The 13,080-nt window shown below is 42.1% G+C and overlaps 1 protein-coding gene across 3 annotated transcripts in view; it reads left to right on the top strand.

The window, feature by feature from the left end:
- ANKRD12 (ankyrin repeat domain 12) overlaps positions 1–13,080 on the top strand; it is a 55,059-nt gene that overhangs the window by 26,286 nt on the left and 15,693 nt on the right. For 2 of the 3 annotated variants that reach the window (XM_033154903.1, XM_033154902.1), the window contains 5 exons: positions 2,877–3,024; positions 5,522–5,590; positions 9,858–10,004; positions 10,687–10,887; positions 11,960–12,102. In XM_033154903.1, the coding sequence (XP_033010794.1) occupies positions 2,877–3,024; positions 5,522–5,590; positions 9,858–10,004; positions 10,687–10,887; positions 11,960–12,102 (708 nt within the window). The remainder of the gene's footprint in view (positions 1–2,876; positions 3,025–5,521; positions 5,591–9,857; positions 10,005–10,686; positions 10,888–11,959; positions 12,103–13,080) is intronic. The other variant, XM_033154904.1, reaches the window with a different exon arrangement.

The following is a 13,080-nucleotide window of genomic DNA, read 5'->3' as shown; positions in this document are numbered from 1 at the left end:
TATATTATGAGAACTGCATACTAAAATGTTTGATTTTTTTAAAATCAAACTGATGTGGAAATGTAGCAAACGGAACATAATAATGGAGAATATGGGAAACCAATGGCAACAGATTTGACTATCCCTAGTAGATCCAGTCCATCCATAATGGATGGGCACCCCCAGGGTAATGAAGATTATATTCTATTACTAAAGGGAACACCTGCCAAATTGGAAGCACTTCTGTGTCTGACAGGTGCTCCACGTGAAGTGACACATGAAGCCTGTCAGGTGGGCAACAACACCTGGCATGCTGTTAAACAGAACTTAACTCCTGCAAAAAGTGAGGCTTGGGTGCCCCAGAGTTCTGTGATAATGCTTCTCAAGCTGTCTCACTTTTCACAGGAGCTCCCTCAGTTGGAAGTGATGCCACTAGCACTGTCAAGCACCATGCCAGGTGCCAACTTTTTAGGTCAGTTACAGTGGCGGAGGAAGCTGCTTGGCCACCCGGGGCGACAAACCTGGGGGCACCCGGGGGCAGGGTGTTGCTCTGTGGAGCGCATACGCAGAGTACGATGCATGTGTCCAACACACACTGCACTTGCGCTCTGGGAGCAGCGCGCTGTCGGTGCCCTAGCTCCACGGCTTGCTCGGTATAGTAGGAGCTGCTGCTGCTGCTGCCACTCAAGAGCCACAAGGCCAGCAGGGGAATGTTCTGTCTGAGAGAACAAAGTGGCCAGTGGCAGGCACCGCCGGCCGCCAGCCATCCAATGAGCAGCCGCAAATGGCATCAAAGGGGAGCTTTACCTGCGCTCCATCCTTGCCAAGGGCATTTTTTTTTAATTGAATGCGCCCATTTGCAAGCCACAAGTCTGCCGCGGGAGGGGAAAGAAGATATGAGGAGGGAGCGATCTTCTTGCCTTAATGCTGCCTGCTCTGAAAGCTTCCCCCTTCATAAAACATGTAGTAAATATCAATACACACAAGCTCGTTAAAGTTACAAATGTAATCATAATTAGAGTTACAGGTAGGTAGCCGTGTTGGTCTGCCATAGTCAAAACAAAATAAAAAATTCCTTCCAGTAGCACCTTAGAGACTAACTAAGTATGTTCTTGGTATGAGCATGCACACAAAAGCTCATACCAAGAACATACTTAGTTGGTCTCTAAGGTGCTACTGGAAGGGCAGCTTTTTGACGGGAAGGAAGACAGGCAGGCGGGCGGGCAAGCAAGCAGTGCGCACCCCTTCAGCCAGAGTGAGGAGTGAGAGGAGGCAGGCTGGCAGAGGTGGGGGCAGAGAGGCTCTCTCTCCTCCCCCCCCCATCCCTTCTCCCCGGACGAAGGGGAATGGCAGTGGTCGCAGCGGGAGCAGGAGGAGCGTTGGGATCGCGCCCTCCTCCTCCCCCGTCCCTTCTCCCCAGACGCAGGGGAATAGCGGTGGCGGCAGTGGGAGGAGGAGGAGTACAGACGGACGAGCAGGAGCAGCTCCTTTCGACCGCTTGTCCGTCTGCCCCTGCCCCTGCCGCTGCCCCCCCCCCCATGCAAGAGCTGGGACCGGAGCCTGCAGTAGAGGCGTATCGCAGCGCAGCGCCTCTCAACTGCGGCTCCGATCCCTGCTCTTGCGTTGGGGGGGCAGCAGCAGAAGCAGGGGAAGACGGACGAAGCGGGGGTAGGCAGCCTCGCTCCACAGCTTGCTCAGGGCCTGCCGGCAGTGCGCAACACTCCATAGTGGCGTGCTGCCAGTGTGCAAGCCCCTGACGGGCCGCGGAGCAGATTTGCAAGCGGGCGGTGGAGCTCGGCTTGGGCACTGCCCCCTCCAGGCTGGAACCCAGGGTGCCCCGCTCCCATCGCCCCGCCCTTGCTACGCCACTGGTCAGTTATTTCCACCCTGAAACAGAGTGCAGTGGGAAATACAGAAAAAGAGGCAGGGGTGGAGACAGAAAAACTAGTTGGGGACAGATTAATTTAAACCACCCCTGAAATAATTATTGTGTCTGGTATGTTTATCTACTGCTTGCCCAATCCACCCTTTATTGAGAAAAGGACTGAGTCTGAGAAAAGAATAAGATCTAAGCATTTATCCAACCTGCTATTGTATTTTTTTGTGTATATTTAGAAAACTAATGTTGTCTTCATAGGCAGATACACTTGTAATTTATATTGTTAAGAAAGCAGACTTTGTACAGTCAACTGGCTACAATTATAGTTGTAGGAACTGAATCACAAACGTCTATCAAAATGTACTTCTGAGTTCAGTGAAATATTTTTACACATGTGTTGACTGCATTAGCTGTTTTGTTCCTAGTGTTTTTCTGTGATATAACAAGGCACTTAGCTTTCGGCTTCACTAGTCTTTATTCTGTCTCAGTTTTGCACAATAACAGTTTTACTCTCCTTTTTTAAACTTGATTTTGTTTTTTATTTATGCTTTTAATTTATTTGTAACATGCTTTATTTTCTTTATTACTTATGGCAGAAAGCATAAGATGGTGCAAGATTCTTTAGCATTCCATTACTATTCTGTTCTGTATTTGCTGTAGTAAATCTGTAGTAAAGCCTAGTAATCCTAGATTGTTGTAATCTGAGGAACAGATTAGAGGTGTCCGTATTTTCCGGCGTATAAGACGACTGGGCGTATAAGACAACCCCCAACTTTTCCAGTTAAAATATAGAGTTTGAGATATACTCGACCGCAGATTCTTCACCCGGCGTATAAGACGACCCCCAACTTTTGAGAAGATTTTCCTGGATTAAAAAGTAGTTTTATATGCCAGAATATACAGTAATTCTTCTATTAGTTAACCGGTTTTTCATAGAATGTGTTTATTTTTACTTTTTAAAAAAGGCGCTGTTAATAGTTTTATCTAAAGATTGTACTTGTAACTCTGTTTATATCAGAGCAAGGACAAGATTGCCTCCTACACCAAAACTGCCAAAGTGGATAGGAGTGATGTGGGAAAGGAGATGAAAGAAAAGTCTTCCATGAAACGTAAACTTCAGTTTAATGTTAGTCCATCCAGAAATGAAGATCGAAATTCAGACACAGGTAGAGCCAGTTTTATTTTTTCCTCTTGAATTCATTGCGCTTATGATAGATTTGCTATAATAAACCTTCACCAAAGATTAAAAAGTAAATAGTGAAGTGCTTGCTTATATCCCACTTGTCAATCATTAATCTAGCTGCACAGTTCTTCTTACCTTCTTTTCCTAGTGCACCTATTAAATGAACAGTCTGCCCATTATATATGTTATTAAAATCTTACTGCTTTCAGCTTCCCTTACCATAATGTGCTCTACTTGGAATGGTGCATAAGACAGTTTAGAAGCTTCAGTTCATTCAGAATAGAGAAGAACATAAAATGAGTCCTGCTGAATCAGACGAAAGGCCCATCTAGTCCAGCATTCTGTTCTCACAGTGGCCAATCAGATGTCTGTGAAAATCACACAAGCAGGGCCAGAGTGCAATAGCACTCTTCCCCATTTGTGCTTCCCAGAAACATACTCATGTGGAAATAGAATGTAGCTATCATGGCACATAGCCATTGATAGCTTCATTCTTCTATTAATTTAACTAATCCTTTGTTTAAGTCATCCAACATTGGTGGCCATCACTGCATCTTATGGGAACAAATTCCATAATTTAATCATACATTGTGTGAAGAAGAGTGTTATTTTTGCGTGTTGTGAATCTTTTGACATTCAGCCTCACTGGATGGCCCCAGATTCTAGTATTATGAGAAAGGGTGGAAAACGGTTTCCTATCAACTTTCTCCACACCATGCATAATATTATACATCTCTATCATGCCCCCCTTACTCCCCTTTTGTAAACCTTTTGCACTTCTACAATATCCATTTTGATGTGAGGTGACCAGAACTGTCTCCTTAACAATCTTAACCAAACCTGAATCTAAACTAAAACTTCCCAAAGAAACTGATATCAGCTTGCTCTTGGAATGAAATCTGCAAAATGTTTGGGACTTCCCTGTTTTAGCTATAGCAATATATTTCACTAAAGATTTTAGACATTAATACAGATAACTTAATGCTCTGTTAGCTGGTATAAACTTTATCATAGAATTGTAGAGTTGGAAGAGACCCCAAGGGTCATCTAGTCCAACCCCCTGCAATGCAGGAATCTCAGATACAGCTTCCATGACAGATGGCCATCCAACCTCAGCTTAAAAACCTCCAATGGAGAGTCCACCACATTTTGAGGGAGTCCGTTCCACTGTTGAACGGCTCTTACTGTCAGAAAGTTATTCCTAATATTTAAACCTGGTGTTTATTAGATTTGGTTCTTTGGAAGTATAAAAAGTAGTAATTAAGTCTTAGGTTTGGCATGATTTGCTATTTGTTAAACATATCTTATGCTTTTGAAGTGTCTTATGAATTGTTGGAAGCCTTGGATTGTGTCCTGTGGAGGACCACATAAATGCTCTGTCAATGCAAGGATTTCTACATGTGCAACAGAACTCCCCCCCTTCCCCTGTGTGCCCCCTAAACCTGTTCTAAGTGTTCTCTCAATATCTGGAGCAGATTTGGGAAGAGTGAGGGAGGAGAGAGGGGGAGGTCTCATTACAGAAGTGGAAACCTTTGTACTGACAGGATAATTCCCTCTGTTTGCATTGGAATGCCAGCAGAGCTTTATACCACAGCCAATGATGTAGAGCGACTGAGATTTCTTGATAAACATTTTTGAAAACCCTCTCCTTGATTACGTTATCCACACCTTTTCCTCCCTAAACATGCTCCACATAAATGAAAAAAAGGTAGTGGTTATTGTGATATAGGTATGCGCCCAGCCACAATGTGCAGATGTAGGAACACTCCCAGTTGCCAGAACTGTCTACATTTGTTTTCATATGTATACACTAGTGGCAGGGTAATGCAGAATCAATGAGCTTTTATTTTCTGAATGAAATCAGTTTCTCAAGAAGCACTTTTCAGGGGCCAAAAATATGCAACAGATTAGATTCTGTGTGGACTACACAGAAAAAAACAAATACTCAGTCTCCATTGCTTTTAGAATAAAATGTTGTGCATACACAGCCTGAGGTCTACCTCCTCTGAGACCTGGGATGGGCCAAACTTTAATAGTTCCATCCATCTCTGGGATGGGCCAAACTTTAATAGTTCCATCCATCTCTGGATTATATTCCACAATAACAAAAAAATTCTGTTGAAACATGCTGTAATACATACCGGTATGCTCTGGAATTCTTAAAATGTTGTGAATCTCAGACTCCTCCTACATAGTTGTTTCATTCTGGTGTTTGTCCATCATGTACTCAAGAACTTCTATGATGAAATACAGTATGTTCTCTACAAGTGTTCTGCAATATTTCCCTGTAAAATCACAATTTGTTACTGCTTTAGACTGTTTAGCAATGGTATGAATTCTTAATTTTCTAGACACTGTAAAGCTAGCATAAGGATTCTGCAGAAATAACAAAAAAGTGGCATGTCCATATATCTATATTGTATGCCACACTTCCTTGCTCTCCTCCACCCCTTTTCTCCCGTGTCTTCTTCACTCTGTAGATTCAGATCCAGGACATACAAATGAAAACTGGGGGGAGAGATTAATATCTACTTACAGGACATATTCAGGTAAATGCATTATCAGGTATACTTAAAATAGCTGCACTTCTCCCTATTCACATATTTACAGTAGTTTTCATTAGTTGTTTTTTGTGCCTATAAATCTCCTTGCAAATACTTTATGTGTTAATATAGGCTTTATGTTACTTTTCACTGGAGAATCCAAAATTGCCATGAAACTTAAGCATGTACAGGAATATTATTTCCTGTTAATAAAATCCCTTCACATCTGTGTTGGAAGATGGCAGCTACCATGTGGTAACCAGTAACTTCTTCAGGGAGAAAATGTTTAATGCTGAATAATTATAATATTAAAAGACAAATGGAAAAAGTAATGCACAGCAAGTAAATGTGTGTGTGTGTGTGTGTGTGTGTGTGTGTGTGAATGTGAATGTGAATGAATGATATCCAGCCAAGTCATATCCAGAGTAGACCCTTAAGTAAATTGATTTTATTATGCGTACTCTAAGTATGACTTAGTTGATTATAACCCTAAGATGATTTTCAAAATATTTCCAATTATTGTATTAGATATATTTTTAGTTGTTATAACAGACTAGTAGACCTGGCCACGCGTTGCTGTGGCTCATTTTGTGGAAACAGCCCTGAGATTTCCCCGTCACCTGTTGTTTTTCCTCTCCCGTTCCCCCCCCCCCCCCGTCCTCTCTCGTCACGGACTCTCTCTCTTTAGTTTGTGTGCGGCTTCCCTCTGACGACCCCCCCTCCCTCCCTCTCCTCTCTCCTCCTGGGCTGCCTGACCCCCCCCCCCCCCGAAGGAGACCCCGTTTTCGCTTCCCTCCCCACAGTTTCTCCATTTGAAATGCTGCCTGCCTCTGGTAAAAATGCTAGCTCCGTCCCCCGTGCACACGACCCTGCTTTCGTGGTTCTCCAGAACCAGCAATGGTGTCCAGCATGCTTTCAGTTTTGCTACGTTCCATTCCCAGTTTCTGGGCTGTTAGCAGAGCAATTTTAGCTATTTCACAGTCACTCACGTAGCAGGAAGATGGTCTATGTGTAAAGGAGCTGCAGCAATAAATCTCTCAGGAGCCGGCTTCTTCCTTACGTAGAAGTTTTATTATTTACAGCACAAACAACCCGGCATGGCTAACTCCCGGCACAGCAGAACAGAAAGAGAAAGCGTCCCAAAGCCTGACTCACAGAAAAACAGCACGTCATGTGATCAGAGCAGTTTTAACCCTGTAAGCTCTGAAATATATCACAGCCTGTGGTCTTTGACGTCCACTGGAGGGCGCTTTTTTGCACAAATTCACAAATTTACCTGGGAAAGGTGTGATATTTTTGCAATCTAGGTACCTAAGAACCTTCCAATATGGCCAAGGAATGTTGTGTCCAAATTTGAAGGCAATCGGTCAAGCGGTTACAGAGCATTGCGGCCACATCAAACGACCCATCTTGAACGTTTTTATATATATAGATATGTGTTTAGAATCCATTGTAAACTGAAAGTTAAATCTATGTGACAAATGTTTTTCCTATAAAACAAGCAACAAATCATGCCAAACAAGTACGAACACTTCCTTTTTCTAAAATTACAAAATCAATGCATACATGGCATTCAGTAATTTTAAACACGGTAAATCCATTTTTTCTCCACAGTGAATCTCAAATTAATACACTTTACATATAAAAGTAGAGGCTTATAAGGTTGTGGTGTCGATATTCATTTTGGTTTTTTAATAAAGAAGGATAAGTGAAGACAGTAGCTTGGGTGGTACTTGAATGGGGTTGCCCTGCTCACCTGACCTCCATCCAGCTGCTGCTATTGTTGCTGTATACTGGCAGCGGGAGAGCCAAAGCAAAAGGAAGTTCAGCATGGTACAAACATGCTGGCAGAGACAATCCAGCATTTCTGCAGCCATGTTTGCACCTCACTGTTGACTAGTCCCTTCACTCCATCCCAGTAAACAGCAGTGATGCAGCTGGCGGAGGTCAGGTAAGCAGCACAGCCCCATTGTGCCATCTGTTACTGAGTAAAAAACAAAATGAGAGGCTGAGAAAATTAATGCTAAGATAGTTAACAATTTTAATTAACTTGCAGTATAAACTCTTTAGAAAAAAATACAATTTCCTGTATAGTCTGAGAAACATTCTAGCCCGTTTGCTCTAACATTATACAGTGGTGCCCCGCTAGACGAAAATAATTCGTCCTGCAAAAATTTTCGTCTAGCGGGTTTTTCATCTAGCGAAGCGGCAATGCAAGCCGCGCTTTCGCTAGACAAAAAAAAAAAAGACGAAAATTTTTCGTCTTGCGGGGCTGCCTTCCGCTAAACGAATGCCTTCGTCTAGCGAGTTTTTCGTCTAGCGAGGCATTCGTCTAGCGGGGCACCACTGTACATTAAACCCATTTTCTATTACATTATACAGGCAAACCTACACGCAGAAAGTTGTGGTAAGCGTTGCTTCCCATCAGCAATAGTTTTTATTACATGTGTGACATACAGCTGCAACGGTTACTGTAGACACGTCAATTTGAAAAAACAAACAAACACTGACCTCTCAGTGAAAATGTTTAGAAAGGAGAATGTTGTGGTCAGAGCCTAAATTTTTTTTTAGTGTTTCTTTAAAGGTAATCAAATACCTCATCTGAAATATGTAGACATTTTGAAATGGGGGAGTATATAAATATGCAGCATTTATACTTTTGTCATTCTAACAAATCTTACCTCAGAAGTAAAAATAAAGTAGGGGTTCCATTTTTTATCACTGAATTCTAAATCCTATTCATATATCAAGACACCCCCCACAGTAAGAGTATAGGGATGTCTGCTGGTATGAGGTTTTTTTATATGAATATCCTACCGTATGTCCCAATCCACGTGTTTCTGCTAGTGCACAGAGGAAACAAACCCATAATCCCTTTCTTAAACCCCAATCGTTAATCCAGTAAGAAAACTGCTACAGATCATAGTTTTGAAGTGAAACAAACTATGGTCCCTGGTTCACATATGACACCAAGCCAAGGATTGTGGTTTGTTTTCCCTATGTGTTAGCAGAGAGAAGATACGGTTTACTGTGGTTATGAATAGAGGTTACTGTAAGTATATCTTATTCAGTATTAGGAACATAAAGGTGAGTTTTAGACTGGATGTTTTTTCCAAAGTATTCTGTTTAATTTTAAGTTTTTATCACTTCCTTTAAGGAGCTTAGGGTTAAACTATATGTAACAATGGCTGGCTCAACACAAGTAATGTAAAATACCTATAAAGTGCTATTTTAAATTGCATGGAGAATGGAGGAGATAGCCCTTTACTGCTGTCTTTTCTGAAAACAATTCTCCCCAGCTAGTTTTGGAGGCTTACCTGAAGAAAAAGCATGGGGGGGGGGGGGCGATTTTAAGAAAGAAGCACATACTTGAAAGCAGTTCTGCAACTTCCATGCACCATGTGCACTTTAGATTGCCTTATCCCGACTATGGTTGCCTTAAGATAAGATTGCCTTACCTGTGGACAGATGCTGGTTCCCTCGGCCTAAAAACAAGATGAGCGCCTTACCTCCATAGTCGCCTTTGACTGGACTTTACCATCCAGGGGACCTTTACCTTTTTAAAAAAAAAACCTATCCCAACTTGTACGAGTTGAGTGTTGACTTCAGTCTGACATAAAGGTCATGCCAGAATTATATCTAGTTTGTTTGTTAGAGTGGCCTCACAACAGTCCTATGAAGTATTGGCTCAGTTCTCATGTAACACTAAGCCAAACACAGTCTGTAAATACTCATAGTAAAAGTCATGGCTCCCTCCTCTCCCAGTCCTACTGCTGCCATGCTATCTGAAGCTAAACAAAGGCTTGGGTTTAGTATCATGTCCAAACTTAGGGTAGTGGTTTATCCTACTCTAGACAAATCACAAACTGTAGCCAAGATTTGTTCAATGTGTGCTGTTAGCTGTGATTTTTTTTCCTATTGTGAGTACCTACACACCTACATGATCACATTTAGCCAGTTGGGCTTAGCATTAACATGCATATTGGGTCATTAGCTTGTCCAGTGCCACACAGAGAACTTAATTGCTCAACCCAACTCCCCCACAAAGCCAACCTTAGCTACTACCTCACACTGACTCAGCTTAGGTAACCTAAATATTTTCAAGAGAAGATTTGCTAATGTATTCTTTCCATTTGCAGAGGAAGGCAATTTAGTAACTTCAGAGGGAGTGTGTCAAATGATACACTTCTCCAGTCTGTATATCTGTGCTTTCTCTTGAATGTGCTATAATTGGCAGTATTTTGTTCTTACTGAGATCTACTGATATTTCCAGAGAAAGAAGTCCCAGAGAAGAAGAAAATGAAAAAGGAAACTGGAAATAAGAAAGCAGCACCTGTTAGTATTCTGTTTGGTTACCCACTATCAGAACGCAAGCAGATGGCCCTTCTTATGCAGATGACTGCCAGAGACAACAGTCCAGGTACTACCAAGCAGCCCCTTCCTTTGTGTGTGTAGATGCAGATGCAGGGGCCCTGTATCAGGACCATGGGGAAAGGGGGTCTAACATTTTCCTCCTTTGCCACAGTCTCAGTGAAAACTCCACCCCCAAGTTGCCATTGGCCCCAGGGGGGGAACCAATAAGAGATTTTCTCCCAGGACTTAATAGCGGCTTGGTGTGGGAGGAGGAGTTTATTGGCTCAGTGGCATAGGGGAAAGTAGACCTACATTACATAATTCCCTGGATACAGTACACATGTGTATCCCTGACAGGTCCTGTTACGGCTGCAAGCTAATAAGGAGATGGTGGGAATGACCCTTTTGTTATGCAAGTGTTGTATCAAAGACCAAAACCTCCAGGTTTCATGAAACTATTGCAACATATCATGGCTTAGAGAACCACCTAGTCCAGAGTTTTTGTTAACTGGGAAATTAATCAGTTTGCTAGCTGTCTTTTGGAGCCGATGCTGGGATCCAGTTAGTCCTTTCTTCAGTGGATTTTCCCTCACCATTTGAATAGATTATTAACTGATGACATGACACACACAGCCTGCCGCTCACAAAGCAGTAAAATGAGATTGTCAGAGGACTTCAGTCAAGCAAATTTTATTCACTATGGCAGAAATTTTTAAACTATTTTTTTTGTCTTGAATTTTAATTTGTAGATCCCAGTCTAAATCATCCTCTGCAGACAACACCAACACAAAAGAAAACACCAAGCTCATCATCACGACAAAAAGACAAAGTTAACAAAAGAAATGAACGAGGGGAAACCCCCTTACATACTGCAGCCATTAGAGGCGACATTAAACAAGTTAAAGAGTTAATCAGTCAAGGTGCAAATGTGAATGTAAAAGATTTTGCAGGTAAGTTTGACAAGTAATCAGTTTATATAAGACTCTCTCGTCTCTCTTACGATTAGGGTATATGAAATATGACTCTTGAATAACTTGCTATTTGTTATTGCTCTATAGAACAAACAGCCTGTACTGAGAAGTTGAAGATTTTGGCATTACTGTTTTATGTTCAGTGACAGGCACATGCTTATTCACATGGTAATTGGTGTGGCATGCAAATTTTAATATTCCCTTTGAAGAGCAGCATGTATAATTTCAAAGTGTGAAATGTTTACTCTGGTGTGAGATTTAAGGATTTTTTTCTATAGCTTCTGGACACCTTCTTTACAAATTTGCTTGTGAGTTTTCCTGATTCGTGATGGTAAACTATATTATTTTTTAGTGTGCTGGTACTTAAGAAGACAGGTTTGTCAATGTCAGTTTGCCACAATAGCTAAAAATGGAGCTTCTACTTTCAAAGGAAGTGGCTAAGTTCACGGGTAATAAGACTGACTTTCTTACTTATAATGAGCAGTGTGTTAGCAGAGAATGCCTGATCGCTCAGCTTTGCTTTTACCCTGGTGCAAGCAGGATAACTGAACCTGAAATCCTTGGCTTCCCCTTATGTCCAAACCAGGAATTGTGGTTTGTTGCTCCTTCACAAACAAGACCAGCAAAATAATAACAAGGTACAACTGAAGATTGGCTTCTTAGAAGGTAACAAAGCCAAATCCCTGATTCGGGTTTAAAGGGAAACCAAGACTTTCCTATTTGTTTATTCTGCTCACTTGAGGAGAAGAAAAAAGCCAGTATGACTGGGCAGTGACTGGAACTAGTACATGTCAACAACTCCAATATTTCATAAAACTGAAAACATTGCTGTTTGAATTGACTGTTTTAATTAACCTAACAAACCACATAGCAAAACACTATATTTTAAATTGTTATATCTATGAGTATCCTTTATACCTGCAGGAATAATAGAATGATTTCCTATTAAAATTTTAAAAGTGTGTATCAGTCTTTGCAAAATAAATCAAACTGCATTATCTTTGAATTATACACACACACACCCCTCATATTTGGACTTCTTTTGTAATAGGTTGGACACCTCTCCATGAAGCTTGCAATGCTGGCTATTATGATGTTGCTAAGGTCTTAATAGCAGCAGGGGCAGATGTGAATACTCAAGGACTAGATGATGATACTCCACTTCATGATTCTGCAAGTAGCGGACATAGAAAAGTATGTACCATTCATGCAGTAAATAAGCAATCTCTATATAGATACAGTGGTCCAAACTAACCAAACAAAATCTAGCAGAGGATTTCTAGACACTAACTTGGGGACTGCCAGCACATCAGTGGAACTGCCACTGCGTCCTATACTGGTTCAACCTAGGAGCAAAAGGAAAAAGGGAGACCTCAAAACATTCAAAAACAGCAGGGAAAACACATAATGCCCCAGTGACCCTAGAAAGACCATCAAACGAGCTATGCTGGCAGCAACACCCGCATGCCAGAAATATGCTGAGGGAGCCAGTGAACTCACAATAATGTGGGCACACCCTGAGTACATATCCCTGCATCACAGCACAATGCATACAGCACCAGAAAGAAATCAGACACATCATGGTGCACTTGCCCCTTCACTGCCCCCAAATTTAGCACCAGTTTATAGATTCCAGTAGCACCAATGCTACAGGGGGAGTCCTAACTGGGTGAAATGCGTTATATTCAAGGGAAGGAGAGTAGAGCATCTGTTTTGCATGCAGAATGTCCCAGTTTCAGTGTCCAGCATCTCCAGATGGAACTGGGAATGCTCCCTGTCTGAAACCTTGGAAAGTCACTGCCAGGCTAGTGTAGATAACACTAATCCTGACCCTAAGAAAGGTAGGGAACACCCAAGCCAATTGGGAAGAGTGCTGCATGGACCCAAAGCCTGGGTCCTGCATAGGTGAGTCAACCAGCTCACCACACCCCCTGCAACTCATATGATCAATCTACCCTCTTCCTCATTTAGTATCCCAGCAGCCCTCATTACCCCCCTCTCCATTTTTCCAACTGAGTGCTTCATGCATCCTGGTGTCAGCAATCATCCCTGTGCCTGACAAACAAGGGAACCTGAGTGAGCAGAGAGAGAGAAAGGGGACCTCTGCTTGACAGCAACTGCTTGACAACATGGTAGCAGTTGAAGTGTTTCCTATGGCATTAACTTTTTGTT

This window comes from Lacerta agilis, chromosome 7 (genome assembly GCF_009819535.1).
Source record: "Lacerta agilis isolate rLacAgi1 chromosome 7, rLacAgi1.pri, whole genome shotgun sequence".
Classification (NCBI taxonomy): Eukaryota; Metazoa; Chordata; class Lepidosauria; order Squamata; family Lacertidae; genus Lacerta; species Lacerta agilis.
Note: the sequence above shows the minus strand (reverse complement) of the source record. Positions and strands in the feature narration are given on the sequence as shown.